This window comes from Microtus oregoni, unplaced genomic scaffold (assembly GCF_018167655.1).
Source record: "Microtus oregoni isolate MIOR12 unplaced genomic scaffold, Mior012 000014F_ref0000157, whole genome shotgun sequence".
Classification (NCBI taxonomy): domain Eukaryota; kingdom Metazoa; phylum Chordata; class Mammalia; order Rodentia; family Cricetidae; genus Microtus; species Microtus oregoni.
In genome coordinates this window covers 3,780,130-3,798,221 of record NW_024543073.1, presented here as the reverse complement: position 1 = coordinate 3,798,221, position 18,092 = coordinate 3,780,130, and the positions used below count along the sequence as shown (strand labels likewise).

At 42.5% G+C, this 18,092-nt stretch overlaps 1 protein-coding gene across 1 annotated transcript in view; it reads left to right on the top strand.

Annotated features, from left to right (window-relative positions):
• Slc38a9 (solute carrier family 38 member 9) overlaps window positions 1-16,403 on the top strand; it is a 78,905-nt gene extending 62,502 nt beyond the window's left edge. The window contains exons 12-15 of the mRNA XM_041663432.1: window positions 4,209-4,322; window positions 5,653-5,801; window positions 8,138-8,227; window positions 9,115-16,403. Of these exons, the coding sequence (XP_041519366.1) occupies window positions 4,209-4,322; window positions 5,653-5,801; window positions 8,138-8,227; window positions 9,115-9,280 (519 nt within the window). The 3' untranslated portion in view covers window positions 9,281-16,403. The remainder of the gene's footprint in view (window positions 1-4,208; window positions 4,323-5,652; window positions 5,802-8,137; window positions 8,228-9,114) is intronic.
• Window positions 16,404-18,092: the final 1,689 nt, after the last annotated feature.

Here is an 18,092-nt window from a genome sequence, read left to right as displayed (position 1 = left end):
ATGTGGGTGTGTGGACTGCACGCGTCCTGACAGTTCTGGTTGGGTCAGGCCTTCGCAGAGCTTTCTGTACAGCTTTGTTGTTGATTTAGTTACCCAGCTCTGATCTTTAAAGTGATTCAGCATGTCTTCTGTCCCATTTGCTGTTACTTTTTTCTTCTTGTCTGAGTCTGTAGATGCTTGGGTACAAGTCAGAAGCTTTTATGGAAAAGTTTGGGTAGATCTGTATGGCTGTTGTCTGTCCTTTTTCTTATGGAATGCTCCACAGGGTAGTATTTTCACTGTGAACAGTTCATGGAACAAGTAAACTGTGTTTGACAAACAGACGTGTTCTCGGGGTTACTTTTGACCTTATTGTAAATCTAAGTCCTTGTTCGGAGTTGACGTTCTACCTGTTCTTAGTTCTTCATCTTCCAGACGTTGCTTATTTATGAGGCAGAGTAGGGTGAAGGCTTCTTGACACAGACGTATTAGCACCTCATACTGTGCTTTTATCTCTTTTTAAACATACTCTTTGCTTAGAGCCTTTCTCCCCAACCCCCACCTTTAGGACAGGGTCTCAGTGTAGCCCAGGGTGACCTCAAAGTCACTACGTAGCTGAGGATAACTTTGAACTCCTGATTCTCCTTTATCTCCCCATTGTTGGGATTACAGATAGCTAGCTACTATCATAGTCATTATACCGAATTTCCCAGAAGATCCTTTCTCCTACCCTTTTCTTTGAGTTGGGGTTTTAGGAAGCTGCATGTTGGGTCCAGTGCAGAGATGACACGGGCTTCAAAGAATAGCAAGCCCCCAGTATGAGCATGATCCTACTGGGCGGCATGGTTCCCAGATCCTGCTGGGCCTCTGCTGCTTGAAAGCAAAAGCATCGTTTTTGTTCATCAGTGCTTCTGTAGGAAAACAGACCCCCGGCTCCTGTCATCATTGTAGCTAAGTGCACACAATTTGGCACCAGAAAGACCTTGTTTGGAAGCTGGATATTGGCTTCACCAAACTCCTCACCATGTAAGTTTTGTGACTTATGCTCATCTGTGAGGAAATGGACTGCAGCTACATTAGAAGGTTTCTGAGGCCCAGATGAGATGGCAGGCAGCGCTTAGCACAGATGCCAGCATCTAGGAGTAGTTAACAGATGTGTGTATTTATCTGTATTGAGTCCCTGCCATCATTACCAGGGTGTTGCCCGACAAAGCACACAATGCCCAGGTGGGTAAAGGGCATGGAGAAGAACCACTCGAGACAGTTTCAGGGAACAGCAGGTGCTTTTTTGCATGTGAGTGACTACTTACACTGTGGAAGCCTATGGACTGTGATTGGTTAGCATATTACCTCGGATTGGATAGTGAGTGCTCAGAATACCAGGGTCTCTATGGGGAGAGACATGGAGAGTGCAGGCATGTCCACGGCCAACTACTTCAGAGTTCAGTGTGCCAACGTCTGGGGCATGGTGTGCCATGCTTCTTGTTCAGAAACACAGTGTACTAGGTGGGCTGGCTGCCAGGTCATGCCTGCATCTTATCTTACAAGTTCCTGCTATATCCAGTGTTGTCCTAGGCATTGGGAATATAAGACAAAAAAGACACAGTCATTGTCTCCAGCACCTCATAGCCCAGTGGTATAAATCTATCTAGAGAAAAAATTATGATAAAGTAACTATTAAACTTGACTATTTTTTTATCTTTTTTAATGTCAAGGGACATCTTTCCACTCAAGAACTTCTTTCAAAAAATTGATTATTTTGGGAACTGGAACAATGACTCAACCTTTAAGTGTGTGAATTATTCTTGCAGAGAGCCCAAATTCAGTTCCCAGCACCCACATTGGGCAGCTGACAACTACTTGTAAGTCTAGCTCCAAGGAATCCAAGCCCCCTTTCTTACCTCTGTGGACACCTGGGCTCCTATGTGCGTGCTCGCGCGCGTGCACACACACACACACAATTTAAAAAATAAATAATAGTAATAAGTCTCTTAAGTGGATTGTTTGGATAGTAAAAGTTAATGGCTATTAGAACATTCGCATTACTGCATTTGGCTAATGCTCTGAGAAGGAGGAAGCAGGGAGGAACTGCTTTGCTGGGAGGCCCTGGCGCCTTAGCCTTGGAATCATCTCCTGAAATTTCACATAGGTACGTGATTTTCAGGAAGCTGGACTAGAGTAATACAGTCAGATGGTACGTGAGTTACAGACTGTCAGTGAAATCCTTCCCTTCTCGCTTTCTCTCTTTATCTTCTGTTTTTTCCATTGTGTGTGTGTGTGTGTGTGTGTGTGTGTGTGTGTGTGTGTGTTTTATGCAAATGTATGGGCATGTGGAGCCCAAGGTTGAAGTTGGGAATCATCTCAATTGTTCTTACTGCCTCACTGAGACAGACTCTCTCAGTCAAACCCAGAGCCCACGGATCTGACAGGTCCTGCCAGTCACATTGCTCTGGGGATCCCATCTCTCCCTTCCAAGGCTGGAATTACAGGCCACTTGTTACTGCCATGGGCTTATGGAGAGCTGAACTCCAGGCCTCATTTCCCTGGCCCCCCCCCAAGATTTTCTTTCCTTAAGGGGGCTATTTTGGGCTGGCCAAATGGTTATCAATTAAGAGCGTATACTGCTTTCTCAGAAGATCAGGGTTCTACTCCCACCACCCACATTAGGTAGCCCACAACCACCTGTAACTCCATCTCCAGGGGTATCCTTGGGCATCAGCACTCACGTGCACCCACAAACACACACACACACATACACACACACACACACACATACACACACATATACACACACACACACACACACACACAAGATAATAAATCACTTTTTGAATGAGGTTGTCTTAATTCTCGAGCCAGCTCGAGTAGGTGGAGACTGGAATGCCTTTGAAATGTTCTAATTGAGGCCAACTGCTTTGTGATATGAAAATCGGCCTTTCTTGATTTGTTTTTGCGCATCCCACACAAGAGTGAGACACAACCGCAGGGGAAACCGAATGCTAGCCGGAACCGAGTCGTGGAGCTTCAGGAACTAAGAGAAAAGATCTCAAAGTCCCTTAAACTCTCAGGGAGATCTGAAAGAGCTGGTACTGATTTGCATAAACCTCTAGCTCAGAGGCCTGCCCACTGTCTCATCTCTGATACTGAATCCCTGGCTTGTTTTCTAACTGAATGTCAGTTTTGACCTGACCTTAAGATCTCCCATGGGTTCTTGTTTACTCTTGAGCCAAATTTATGAATCTCAAGTTTATAAAGCACTGCTGTTGCTTCAGCCCATTTTAGGAGTCATCCAGAAAAATCCAAAATGGTCCCTAATTCCAAGTGTCTGAACACTCTTACTATGTTATCAAACTTAAAAACTGCATATAATTTGTTTCTAATCTGTTTTCCTAGCTTTCGCGTCATTTCTATCTCAAATGAATAGGCCTGTGGCTTCAATTTAGTTGTGTTGAATTGTTTGGCTGTAACTTAAGTGGTAATGGCGACCATTTGCCAACTGTGGAATCTGCTGTGTTTGGATCTAACAGCTGGCTGCTCTCAGTCTCTTGGAGCTTTTTATTTTGCAGGACTGGGAGGGTGGGAACAGCAGAGGAAGAAAGTAGGCCGCTTTATTTAATAATGTGTTTGTTTGCTGACTCCGGTAATGGCTTTGGACAGCTATTTGAACAGCTGCTTTTTAAATGTCCTTTTGTTTACTGTTTAAGTTTTCAAAGCTTGTCTTTAAAGTGTACTTGTTCCTTCTTTATTAAACATATTTTAATATGCTCTACTCCCATGGCCTACGCATACTTTGATGATATAAGCTAATTTACTAAAAAAGAATTTTTAAAATTTCATAGGTCAAACCAAAAGTGGCTTATACTTTCTTGGTGTCTTTTTTATTATAATTAAGGTTTTTTTTTAATTTGGCAAGCGTTACCTTTTGAAATTAAATTAGAACCACAGTTTATATTAACTGCCAAAGTCTTCTAACAAGTAGCTTAGTCTACATACTCCAGACAAGTTATAAAGAAAAACTAACAAGAGTAATATATGCATATATAGATATATGTGTATCTACATATAATTGCATTCTGTGAAAATTAGGTAGGAAGTATACAAACACATACAAAATAAGAATATAAATTTAGATTTATTTATTTGTCAGACTCCTTACTTAGTATGTTTAAGTAGACTTACTGTAGATGTCTTCGTGCTGAGTGAGCATTTTATTCTGTGTTTATTTATAGGTGAGAGACCTGTGCATTGCTTATATGCTGGTGACGTTGACTTATCTCTATATTGGTTTCCTGGTTTTTGCCTCATTTCCTTCACCTCCATTATCCAAAGATTGTATTGAGCAGGTAAGGCACTGTGTATGCCTGTGTGACTGTGTGTGCGTAGCAGGGAGATCAGTCAGGCCTGGACTTGAATGCCACCTCCACCTTCCCCATCCTTTCCACGTTTCTAATTTCTCTTGCATCCAGTAAAATCACATGCAGGCTCCATTTGATAACTTCTGGAGTAAGCTTTGCATACTCTGCAGCTTGTGTGCCCAGGTGACCACTCTCACGTACACACACTTCTCTTTGTGTACTCCAGTTACCAGTGTTCACATGGGTTTCTAAAGCCTCCGCCTGGAATCCACTGAAGTCCCTGATTTTCCACAGCTTACTTGTGGAAACATCCTGGATGAACCGGCTTTGATTCACCTATAGGACTCTAGTGTAGAGACTGAGTGAAAAGGAGCAAAACAAGGCAGACTATTTAGCTATTAAAGTGTGAGAGCTGGGGAGCAGTAAGAGAGAAATCCTCTCAGCAGTTGCAGTGAACCTTACACATAGTAACATCTTGGGTACTAAAGAGTTTCTCATGAAGAACAGCATTTCACAGGTGATTTCCTAGCCAGAGTTCAGTGATCATGTTTTAAGCCGGTTAAAAGGTGTGTTTCAGCAGTGCTGATAGTAGTGTTCTCTGTTGTGTGATAGCTGAAAATGTTTTCCTCTTCATTGTGTTGTTTGGGGAAGTTCTTTGGCAGCCAAGTGTTTGCTGCAATTTTCCCTGGTATGAATAACCCCACATAAAGCTGACTCCCCTGGGAATAGGAATATGTGTGGTATTCATAGTTGGAAGGGAAAAAGTAATTCTGAGTTAATTAACTTTTCAGATACCAAACTGAAATGAAGAAAACGAGCCAACGTGTAAAAGTAAATCCTTTCTACTTAGCGCTAGCCTGCAAGCCTTGGTGGCACCAGGTGACAATGCGCTCTCACCATGCACACTCTTTGAAGTGCTGGTGTCAGTGGAGGCCAAGCAGGAGAACGATAGTAAAGATCCAATGCCGTTTAAATAAATCAGGAGCAAATTTACTTATTGCATATGAATTGTTTAGAGCTCATGTTTCTTGGTCTGTCTGTTGTGAAGAACAAGGTCTTCTTTATTGTTTAAACGTTGTCGTTTTCAGACCAGAATTTTTATAAAAAAGAATATGCCAGTTCCAATGTTTTATCAGTTTCTAAATATGTAATTTCGGTTTCTGTACTCACCTCCTGACAAATAGTTAGCAAGCAGTTTGGCATCAGTTCCTAAACCGCTCTTTGGATATTGCCTGTGTTCACAGTAAGCAGAAAATGTTGTGGATTTGAATGTGCTGCATTGAGTGTTGACATGACTCCGTTGTCTTTCTTGGACTAGAACTTCTTAGACAACTTCCCTAGCGGTGACATCCTGTCCTTCATTGCAAGGATATTCCTGCTGTTCCAGATGATGACCGTCTACCCACTCTTAGGCTACTTGGCCCGCGTTCAGCTCTTGGGCCATATCTTCGGTGACGTTTATCCTAGGTAAGGGTTCTTCTCTTGGCCAGCAAGATGTGCCAAGCAACAAATGACTGTGCAAACAGGTCAGTTTAAAGTTTGACTGATCCTTTTGCTATAAAAAACAATTTTGCCTAATGAAAGTGGTTACTAAGGATAGATCACAGGGTCCTTTTCCCAGAAGAGCTTTAAATAGAGATGCCACTCCCTTGACCGGGACAATCTGGTGTCCATCCCTTCCAGGAGAGTCAGTTAGCTCTGCTGTCTATTATTATCTATGTAAGGATTTAACTGCTACTAAGGACACCTTGCTGAGAAGTGCATAGCACTTAGAACCTATGTTGCTGGGTTGCTCAAGAGAGCCAATATTTTTACTTATTGATTTCAATACACATATGTTTATTAATAGCTGTACATTTCTACAGAAATGCTCAGTTGTGTAGAATTGAAGGTGAGGCGGAGAATGAGTTCAAGTTCTTATTTCATACATAGCAAGTTTGAATTGCTATGGCAATTCTTGCCTCTTGATGGGCCTAAAGGAATTGTGCATCCTTTTGAATAAGATCTGTTCAGGTAGTTACCCTGACCCAAGAGAAATTTCCACAGAACATCATTGTGTTTTCAGGATTCCCTGAAGATGTCTCAAAATCCCCTGGTTAACCCTTGCAGTAAATGTTACAAAAACTACCCAGCCATATTTTATTGGGAATATATTAGCTTTGGGAGTGGAGGTGTTGGGTGAGGGTATCACTATGTGGCCAGAGCTAGCCTGGAACTCATTATCCCACCTCAACCTTTCAAATGGTGGGATTGTAGGTGTGAGTGGAATATTTTAAAGGAAGAAAATTTATGAATATAATATAGGAAAACATTATATTTATGCTAACATACTAAAAAAGGGTAACAGTTCCTGTTTGCATACTGTCCCCTCATGAAACAATTCTAGTCAAGAGGTACCAGGAATTCTTGCTACATTGACACAGTGTCCTCTTGGACATTGATGAGTAGCAAGCCACAGTTGTAACACTTCTATCCTAGAACTTTGGCATTCAGAAAATACAGAGTTTCTGTTTGTTACTCCATTAACTCTACTGTATTTGTTTCACCAAAATAAAATAAACCCAGTGAGAGATGAAATATTTCTGGGCTAATGCAGCCCTCTTGTCTTTGACCATTTTTTGCTTTGTTTTGTTTGTTTGTTTGAGACAGGGTTTCCCTGTGTAACAACCCTGGCTGCCCCGAAACTCACTACTTAGACCAGGTTGGCCTTGAACTCAGAGAGCCACCTGCCTCTGCCTCCCTAAGTGCTGGGATTAAAGACCACCACCCAGCTTTCTTTCTTTTTCATTTTTTTTCCTTTGGGGGGGGGAGATTCGCTGTTTTAATCGTGGCTATTAGTGTGGTTTTTCTTCTTGTAAAAAAGTCTGAGAATTCCCTTTCGTGCTCAAGTTATGTTTCTTCCCTCTGACAAGAACACAGTGTCATTTCCCCTGTAGTTGCATATTCTACAGACAGTGCATGATGGCCTTGAACTCAAGACTTCTTTATACTCTTCAGCTTTATTGAGTATTACCAGTAGCTTTCATTTTGAAAGGTACATTATCAATATTTAATGTAAACTGTTGTAGAAGTGGGGAGGGCCTGCTTTTCATCCCAGCCACCCCGCTAGCTTACACCCAAAATAATCGCACAGAAACTGTATTTATTTAAACACTGCCTGGCCATTAGCTGTGGCCTCCTATTGGCTAACTCCCACATCTTGATTTAACCCATTTCTAATATTCTATGTTCACCACGCGAGAGTCTGACCAGCCTTCGTCTCAGGCAGGAGAGCCATGAGTCTGCCTGACTCTGCTCTTCTTCCCATAGATTCCTACCCTCTAATTTTTTCTTTAGATTTTCTTGTTTAGTGAAAATAGAACTAGCTTTTTTCCAAATTGTTTACATAATTCTTGTTTATCTACATAAAAAATGATGTTATTTTTAATAATTTTTACTATATTCTTTCAGGTCAACTATTGATTTTCTTAATCTATAATTTTCTTACTTTTTATAAGTACCTTAATAGACTTCTTCATACTTTTGCTTTCCCAAGATATCACAAGTAAAATTATAGATACAATATGCACTCTACTGCACACTGCTAGTTTGTACCTGTGAAATTTGCCTTTTTATAGAGCTGGATAAAAAGGCCGGCTTCACTGTCTCATCACCAGCACTGAGCAGTGTATTTCAGTGTTGTTGGCAAATCAAAGACAACCATTTGAAAGGTGAAAAAAATGAATTTTAATTGTCCTAAAAAATTATTATAACTTACCTATTTTATGTCTTTTCTTTCACATAAACTCTCTTTTACCTTCTAGCATTTTCCATGTGCTGATTCTTAATTTAATTATTGTGGGAGCTGGAGTGACCATGGCCTGTTTCTACCCAAACATAGGCGGGATCATAAGGTACAGCCATACACACATGCTCTGTTGCCATTGTTGCTGCTGATGCTCTAACTGAATGAATCTCTGAGTGTTGAATACTGGTGGTGCTCCCGTGTACGTCCTGCAGTTTGCGGGTGCTCGGTAAACTGCACTTTTGCTGATCTTTGGTAGAGAAGCAGCTCTGGGAGCCCCACCGTCCCTCAGCTACCTTTTCCTTCTTCTTACCTTTCTCATTTTCCATTGTGTTCCTTTTATCTGAAATAAAAAGTTATTTTCAATATACATGACTTCTTAGGTGTGCCTAGGAAGTCCTTATAGGTCAATAACATGTCCAACTCTAAGTACGTTTCTACTTAAAAAGCGAGATTAGATCAAAACTAGGGGAAATGTTGTGGCAGATTGAAGGCGGTAGGGATAAAGTTAATTCAGACTGTCACTAAAAATTCGCTCAGAATAATCTGAGGCCTTCCTTGATATGAACAACAGACAGAGTGAAATGCCTTCAAAATAATCTGATGTCTTCCTCAATATAGACATCAGATTGAGTCACTTGTGAAGAACCTTTCCTAAGAAGGTAGCAGGCAATAAAAGAAGAAAGTGCTCTGTGGTGCCAACTTAGTCTGTAAAACAGATCAAGATGAAAGCCTGTCTCCAGATGTGTCTGAGATATAAGTAATGGATAAAAACTGTTTGCCATGCAGATATAAAAGCAAGTAGGAAATAATATTTTTATTAAATTCAAATGTAGTAAGTTTTAAACTCAAATGTCAGTCAGTAACAATGACAAATTTTGTTTCAAAATGAGACTGAATACAATTTAATTTATTTAAATTATTCTGTATTCACCTTAATTATAGGTCATCCACAATGCAACAAGAGCATTAACGCAGCAAGTTTTCATTTTGCAGGTACTCGGGATCAGCATGCGGCCTGGCTTTCGTGTTCATATACCCTTCTCTCATCTACATAATTTCCCTCTGCCAAGAAGAGCGTCTGACATGGCCTAAATTAGTCTTTCACATTTTCATCATCATTTTGGGCCTGGCGAACCTGTTTGCTCAGTTTTTCATGTGAAAACTGTTTTCCCGCCATTTCTCGTGGTATTCTGAACCTTGGCAACAGTTCTGCATAAAACAACTTGAAAATGCTGTCATTGCTGTAATTCTAAGTGTTTGTCTCAGATAGCTGAAAGCGAGGGAAACGCTGGTCTGCTGATAACTATTTTTGTACTGGAGCAGGGAGGGATGATGCGGATGGTCTGAACCCTTTGCCTTTCTCGGGGACCCCATCCCAGGCATCCAAGTAGAAATATAGAAGGAATCACACTGGTTTTTTGTTGATAAGTATAAGGTAGGTGGATGTGTTTTGCCTACAGCTAGGAATCTCAGGGGTTGGGTCCAGGCGGCATGTTGCCAGATCCTGTTTCTGTTGCAGGGTCCTCTCGTCCACTTTCTCACTTGCTGGACCATTTCTTCAGTTTACCCAAACTGCTGCTGTTTCCAACAGTAAAACAAATACCTCATTTTAAAAGAAGTTTCCATGGCATCATTATTAATTGAATGAATTCCTAACTAAATACTTCATCTGAAGAACAAAAAAAAATGTCAATGATATCAGTCCCAGAAAACGCCTGTAAAATAAGCACAGTGGGTAGCTGGTGGGGGCAAGAGGACCAGGGTTTGTGCCACCCTCAGTTTCATGGCCAGTGTGAAACCAGCCTAACCATGTAAAACCATGTCTCAAGACACCGAGAGAAAACAAAAGAAAACGTGTGTCAGATAAACTTGTGCAGAGGTGGTTGCTGTCTGACTCGTAATTCTAATCCAGTTCCAGTGACCTAGATTGAGGTTGCAGTTCCCAAGCCAGATCTTACACATGAACAGAAGCTCTTGTCCTCACAGACCCAGGGTCCTTGATCATTGCATGGACTGCCGTGAAGCCTAATGAAGAAAGTGTGATGGACAGCATGTGAGGCCCTTCAGAAGAACAAGGGAATCGCTAGAAAGGGTGGGACTCCGCCCAGGGTATCCCGAGTCATTCTGGTCCAGGTGTGACCTCCAGGGGCCGACACCATCTACCATTCCTCTAGTGGGAGGGGAAGAATGTTGTCTGCACAAGAAAAACTTCTGTCTGACAAGAAGATTGAGAAAGAAACCCAGGTCCTAGAGTTAACACTTTTCCCGTTTCCATTCTGACCTGAAAGCTGAACGAGAATCCAGATGTCTGTCTTCCGTGTAACACGGTGTGTGCTCCACTCAAAACTACTGACATTTAGAGCGCTCTAATTTGGGGCTAAATTGTTAAAAATGTATCATAATTCCACTTCCGAGGAGTGTGAAGATTGTGTCGTGTCCGTCCTTGGGGAAAAGCAGGTGAAATGGTTTCTGTAAACCTAGTTAGGAGCTCCAGAGTTAAGATCAGCTTTGATTTCTTTCAGCATGGCTTATGTCCTGTTGGAGTTACAGATCTGTGTTTATAAGAAGCTGTCATTCCTAACACTTTTTAAAGTCTCTTTATGAGAACTGTCAAGCACATACACAAATAGGATAATATGGAAAACTCCGCCCACCCATCCCCTGGTCTAGTAATTGTAGACTTAGCTGAATTTCCTTCACCTGCTCCTTCCCGCTTTTTTCTTTTCTGACATATTTAAAAACCAATCTCAGACATTATGTCATTTCATTTCTGCAAACCTTAATATTCAGCTAATAACCCAAACTTTGAGCCTAGTCCCATTTACCATGGAGCCAGTCCCCAAAGCGCTGGCTAGCAGAAGGGCTGCAGAAGCCCTTTGGACCGTCTGACTGCAGACTTGCTTTCTTCAGAGGCATTTGCGTCAAAGCTGGGTGCTTTGAGAGATGTTCCGACTTAATCTCTGTATGTTCGTGGTAGTTTCTTTTCTCTTTGAGAACTTTAGAAACAACCGTCATTGCTTTTTCCACAAAGGCATTCCTGAGTGCTTTAACACATCAAAGATGTGCTATGCTTTAGTAATCAGGGTGATTGGATGTGTTTTGCCTATTTCATAGATAAAGGGAATATGGCAGGGGATGCTACTCTCTGGACAAAAAAGAATGTGGATTTATGCTTTTGTTTTCTAAAAGAGATTTGATCATTTAGACTTCCTAATTCCCTGTTAGAGGAGCCAGATGGCTTTGTCTCCTCAGTCTCTTTCGGAGACTCCTTTGGCCTGTCACTTAGCCGAGTCAAGACTCATGAGTGTGTGTGTCCTGGCTCCTGCCGAGAACGACGCTATAGGAACTCACACGCAGTTAATCTGACTTGCTCTCTCTCCTCTCCTCTCTTAAACTGTCTAATTAAACTGCTTTCGCTTTTTGCTCTGATGTAGCCAGCCTTTGGATTTAGCTTCTTTAACACACAGCTGAGGACACTAAGATTTAGAAGGAATTGTTTCGAAGGGTCTTCCTGAGAAATCCTATGCGGGAAGGAGAAAAAAATGGGGATAAGATTTATACCTGTGGATGCTGGTGCAGTCATTGCCGTCAGCTCACTCCAAAAATGTGTTTGGAATAAGGAGTAAGTGCGCCCGCTGGAAGCTGCTGTCTCAAAGGGAAATGCTCCGTTCACATCAGATGTTCCCTAAGCCCTGCGCAGCTGTTGACTGCCATCGTGGGCTTTTCTGCTTCTACTTGAACTTTACCGTGAAAATGTTTGTGTGTTTTTAATTGTCATTCCCATAATTGTTCTGTGTAAATAATTGAATGGTCAATGTTCATGAATTTTGAGGAGCTAAAGCCATGTCTTAAAGCATGCATCTTCAAGGGGCTTTTAGTCTAGGGAAGTAAGAGTGCTCACCAGCTCGCGGGGATGGTGGGGACTGTTGGAGCCCGTGACATTCTGGGGAGGGACTGTCCAGCGGCAACTCCCCAAAGTTACGCTCACTCTGCTCACCAGCTAATAGAATGATATCTTCCATGTATTTGCTTTTATTGGGGCAAGTTTTCTCTAAAACTTACTTTGTGAAATTTACTTGCTTCTTTTTGCATTATTTTTTCTTCTTTATTATCACTAAAGTATTTAAGTCCTATGGCTCTTGGACAGAAAGCATAATTAATATGAAATGTAATTAGTAATACACTGGGTGCTACAGAGTCTGTAATCTTCAAATGTTTAATTTCTTTAATATGAATATTCAAAATGTCAAATGTTTACATTCATTGATATGATAGTATTTTGCTTTGTCTCTGTTACCGTGATAAAATACTATGGCCTGAAGCAAGAGTCTATTTGGCTTACATTTCCAAAGAGGGAGTCGGTGTGGTCAGGACGGCATGGGAGGAGTAACAGAGCAGGGCCGGCAAATCACATTTCCTCTGCTCGTAGAAAACCAAGAGTGTAAACACTGAGTGAGTGGGGAGAGGTGGAAACTCACAGCCCACCCCACCCCATCCCAGTGACACATTTCCTCTAGCAGAACTCCAGTTCCTAAGTTTCAGGACTTCTCCACACAGTGGGTCCCCAAACCAGTTGAGGACCAAGTGTTCAGACCCATCAGCCCATGGGGAGATTCCTCACTGAAACCCCACAGGTGATAAAGCAGAGAATACGGTGCTGCCTGTTTTCCTTACCCAGTATTGCCATGTTGCTTTTTAGAAGTCGGTAGTGATTTGGGTTTTGTGTTTAACTTGACTTCATACCAACTTGAATGTTCAAAAACAAACCCAAGTCTAGCTGGTGCCTAACCGTCGTGTGTCACCAGCCTGTGATCCAGAGTGAAATGAATCCCCGATGTCACACACACACACTGGCTCGGCTGACCCTGCTCTCACTGTCGCCGCCAACCTCACTTAAGATTGTATAAACACGAATTGTAAAGCAGCTCTGATAGGAACCTCAGAATCCAGATTGTATAAACACGTATTGTAAAACAGCTCTGATAGGAACCTCAGAATCCAAACAGTGTTCTCTGATATGTGATTTGTCTTTTTATAGAAAGAAAGGAAATTAAATCAGAATTATTTTGAAAACAAGTATCTCTGGGATTTTGTTTAGGAGACTTTGGCTAGGAAATCCTATTGCCTCCTAGCAGTGGCCACAAGCAGAAGCAGCTGGTTCTGCATTCTCAAGTGACTGTGCCTCTGGCTCATATCAGACTACACGGCGCCTTCCTTAAAGTGACGATCTTCTAGGAAAGCCTATAGCACATTAACTGAAACCTAAGGTGACATCCCATAAACCGTGGCTCTCGGTAAGTGGTGCCCAGTTTCTGGCCAAAAGCTTTGGAAAAAAATCGTAATTTCCAGAACCTTTGAAACTAACAAAGCACCCTAATTTTCTGGCTTTAGATTACTTCCCCCCCACCACCACCAAATATAATTTTTTCTTGATTTCTCCACTCTTATGGAAAGTTAAAATAAGACTTGTAAAAAGTAATAATGCCCCTCTGTTTATCTCGGACTATGCCTCATAGTCCCAGAGTAGGAATGAGGAGGTTCACTCAGACACTCCCCTCTGCCTCTCAATCCCAAGCAGGCCAGTAATGTTTAGTCATAGCAGGCCTCAGGATGTGCTTGTTCAATCAACTAGTCAGGATTCCACTGAAATGGAAATATTAGATGTTATTATCTAGGGTTTTCCTAAGACTCCTCCCCCATGGAGGGTGCTGGAGGGGCACCTTGGTGGTACAACACTTGCCTGTAAGCACGAGGTCCTGGGTCTGATCCCAGCACTACAAAAGGAAAAAAATGGGTCAGTCGGGTTCCAGATTAATCATTCAATACTTGAGTGCTTACCGAATGCCGGACCTTGTGCTAAGCACTGAGCGTGCTGTGGTGAACAGGCAAGGTGTGGTCCCAGCAGTGGCCCAGCAACTGAGTCACCCTCCTTAGATGCCACCGAAGTACCCAGCTTTTGCCCTCTCGGTGCCCTGTCTTCGTCGAGGCCTGTGGTATGTGATTGGAGGAGCTGAGTGTAGAAGGCCAATGGGATAGATAGGTGGGGCTTCCCAGAGCAAGCTATGTTTCTACATCCCAGGTCAACTCTAGCACTGAAATGATTTGTGCAAAACCAGAAGGTCCCATAGAAGAACAAATGACCTGGTGGATGACCTGCTGGAGTAATGATGGGTTTCTAGGTGAATCACTTCCCTTGTCGCTTTATTGTTTATATTGCAAATTTTTCCTTAAGCAATGTCTGAGATAAATCATGACAAAGATTTGTAGAAATATGTATACATACTGCCATGATGGAAGCCACCTGCCTTCTGTGAATCTTCAGTACAGTTAAGATAGATGCCTTTTCCTATTCTATTGTTATCATCATGATTATTATTTAGGCTCTCATAGGTCCTCCTGGTTTTGAACTCTCTGTGTAGCCAAGGATGTCCTAGAACTTTGCATCCTCTCCCTCCAGCTCCCAAATGCCAGGAGCACAGGGAGATCTTACCATGCCCGGCCGAAAAAGACCTTTGGTTCCAGGGACAGGTCCAGGCTTTACACCAGCTGACACCTACACAGTTTGGAGTTGCCTCTTTAAGGAACAACACAGAATGTGGAACCTCAGCTAGGAAGTAGCTCATACAAATGAGGAACCCTGATGTAGCTGTGTTAGCTTCTAGACGCAGGCTGTCTGGGACAGGTGGGAAATGTGAGGAACTAGGGTAGTAATGGGCACCATACATGAGTTTCCCTGCAACCTGGAGAGCTATTTTTTTTTTCTGAGACAGGGTTTCTCTGTATAGCCCTGGCTGTCCTGGAACTTGCTCTGTAGAGCAGAGATCCATCTACCTCTGTGGCGTGCACCACCACCACCTGGCTGAGAACTTTTACCAAGCCTGAGTTTTTATTTCTGGAAGGACAAGCTTAGATGCCAATCTAGAAATAGTTAATTTGGGATGTAGATAGGACATTTTCCTTCTTCAGGTTGGAGAGTTTGTGCCATGGTGTGAGTTCTACAAGCTTCTTTTTTTTTTTAAACTATGTGTTTTGTTTTACTGTTCTGAGACAGAGTCGGGTTGTGTAGCCCTGCCTAGCCTCACACTGTGGCACACTCCTGCCTGTCTCCAGAGTGCGAGGATTCCAGGTGGACGCTACCACACCTAGCTTTTCTTTCCTTTTCCTTTCTTTTCTCTGAGTACTAATATGCAAACAGTGATTCGTCTGTGGAGGAGGGACTTACTGGGCTCTTGGCACAGGAAGCCAGCTTCCAAGGTGACATTGAAGTAAGGTCACATTTATTTCTTTGTGTTCTGCCTCCTTCAGTAAAGAATGCTTCTATTAAAGTTAGGATCAGCTTTAGAGGATTAACTGTTTTGGGAAACTAATTGGAAATTCACGTCATTCTTGGAAGAGAGGAAACTAAAACTTGATCCAAATAAATAATCTTTATTACTCATCAGTGCCGTACATGCCCAGAGCCCAGGCCAGAGCCAGAGATGTGTACTGATGGTCCTCGGTTTGGAAGCTAAAGACAGTGCCATTGTTCCCGGTGCCACTAGAACCCTGCTTAGTCTGAGAAAGACTGGGCCTCTCCCGGCGAAATCCTCCCCACCACAGTGGAAAAGTGGGCACGGGCTTTGAAACAGAGAACTACAAATTAACAGAAGAGAAGAGGGCTCAAGAACAAACAAGTGGCCACGACCCAGATCAGCCTCGGAAACAAGCTCGGCGCAATCAGGTGTACGAAACAAAACCACCGCGTGCGTCTCTTCACGTGACCTGGCGAGAAAGGCACGTTCATAAAGGCAGGCCAACATAAAGCAGGCATGGGGCAACGTTTACCCGAAAATAGCCGTGGGAGACTTTCTAGAGACACAGAAGCTGTAAACGTGGGCTGTGATGCTGGTTACACAGGCAACTCTAACCAACGCCCAGTGAACTAGCTGCAATGTGGACACACGAAAGCCCACCTCCGTACACCTTAATGGGGAAAATGAGAGGCATCAATTTCTGACAGGAATACTGTGTAGTTTTTTAACTTCACAAGTGTATAACAAATGCCAGGAAAGATATTTGTAAAGTCCAAGGTAAACGTGTGAAATTAAAAACCTTTGTTTGAACATTTACATGGGAAAAGAGCTTGATGCTTAACAAATATGAACTCGGTTACCTCTGGGTGTACTTTATTTCTTGTCTTTTGTTTACCCATATTGTCTAATGTTGAAATGCATTGTGTTATATGAGGTAAAAGTAATAAATGCCTTTTCTTTTTTAAAAAAATCCATGGGCTCGTTATCACTTAAAACAGTAGATACCTTTTTTTGATATTAATAGCAAAATTTCTGCCATAGTAGTACATGCTTTCAATCAAATTTCAGGCCAGCCATGCCTTCATAGTGAGACCTTGTCCCAAAATCAAATTCCAGGCCAGTGAAATGGCTCAGCACTTAAAGGTGCTGGCCGCCAAGCCTAATAACCTAAGTTAGATTCCTGGGACCCACGTGATGGAAGGAAAGAACTAACTCTTGAAAGTGGTCCTGTAACCTCCACCTGCACACTGTGGCATCTGTGTGGGAAAATAAATATTGAAATTTTTTCAAAAAATTTAAAATTACATAATTGTGTTTTTAGTTTTTAATGGCTTTTGGGAGGGGGTTTTGGTTTTGGATTTGAGGCAGGGGTCTCACTATATAACCAGGTTGCCTGTGAAATCAGTGTTTATTAATTGATAAAAAATAACGATAATAAAATTTGCATGGTCATTCCACCACTGTAATCCCACCATTTGGAAGACTGGGCCAGACAAATTGCTATGTGTGGAGGATAGCCTGGGCTATAGAAAGAGACCCTGACTCCAAATAGCACTGAGAGTGACAGTCACATTCTATGCCACCTTGAATATATATATCGAACATAACACACGTTTCTGGATTCTCCAGTCTGCACTACAAAACCCTTTCAGAGAGCTCCGTGGTCCACAAGGCCTCATGGACTCGTTATGGGCAGGTGCGTGGCTAATATTATTATTAGTCCCAGAAAAAAATATGAGCGAATGCACAGAGGACATGGGCATGGCTTTGAGTGGTTGATTGGAAACTGCTTCCCAGAGTAAGGTCCCTTTGAATTAAGGTTTAGAGAAACTGAGAAAGAGAGAGAGAAGCTCTGAGTCCATTGTATAGAAAATTAGGAGGAGTCCCCACTGTTCCCAACCCTCAGACTTGCCAGTTATCCTTCCCACCTAGACTTCCCTTTCTTCTCGTTGGTCTGCCTCCGTTTTGCGAATAGTGTGGGATTATAGGTATGAATGACCGTGACCAATTCGTCACTGTCTTTTATCAGTCAAAAAACCAAAACACCCCACTGGCGATAAACGTCCTTGTTCAGATGCTGGATTGGCACTCCAGTCCCCTGGTAGAGCAGGCTCACTGGGACATGTCTAGATACCGAGAAAACAGCATCAGAGAAGGCTCGGTGTCTGTCCTGGCTTTCTCGGGGGCTAGCTGAAGAGGGTGAGTATATGTCACATGACCTCTTGATTCTGTTTGGTCTTCTGCACACTGGAAGTGGTTGTAATGCATCCCTTCCTAACTCAGGGCTTAGAAGGTTCTAGAACATGCTTACAGCCTTGTTAAACCAATACACTGCACCATTACTGTTTCAGGACTAGTTCTATCATTCCATCTTTGGAACGTCCAGACCACTCCTGAGGCGCTTCACAACCCAGAGACATGACACTGAGTTGGAAGAATCCTGTCCCCTTTGTGCTGATAGTTCAGCCATTCTCGGGTAAGTAGGCAGTGTGACATGGCAAAGTCAGGACACAAAGCACTGATATAACTACATCACACCAATAGGACTATGTAGTTCTAACTCTGTTGGAGAAAGCATTGCTCTTATGCAAAAAAGGATAGGAATATACTACTGCCTCCATCTGAATCCAAAGAAGAAACGAGTACCCGGAATGTACTGGAGAAACGGAGATATGCATA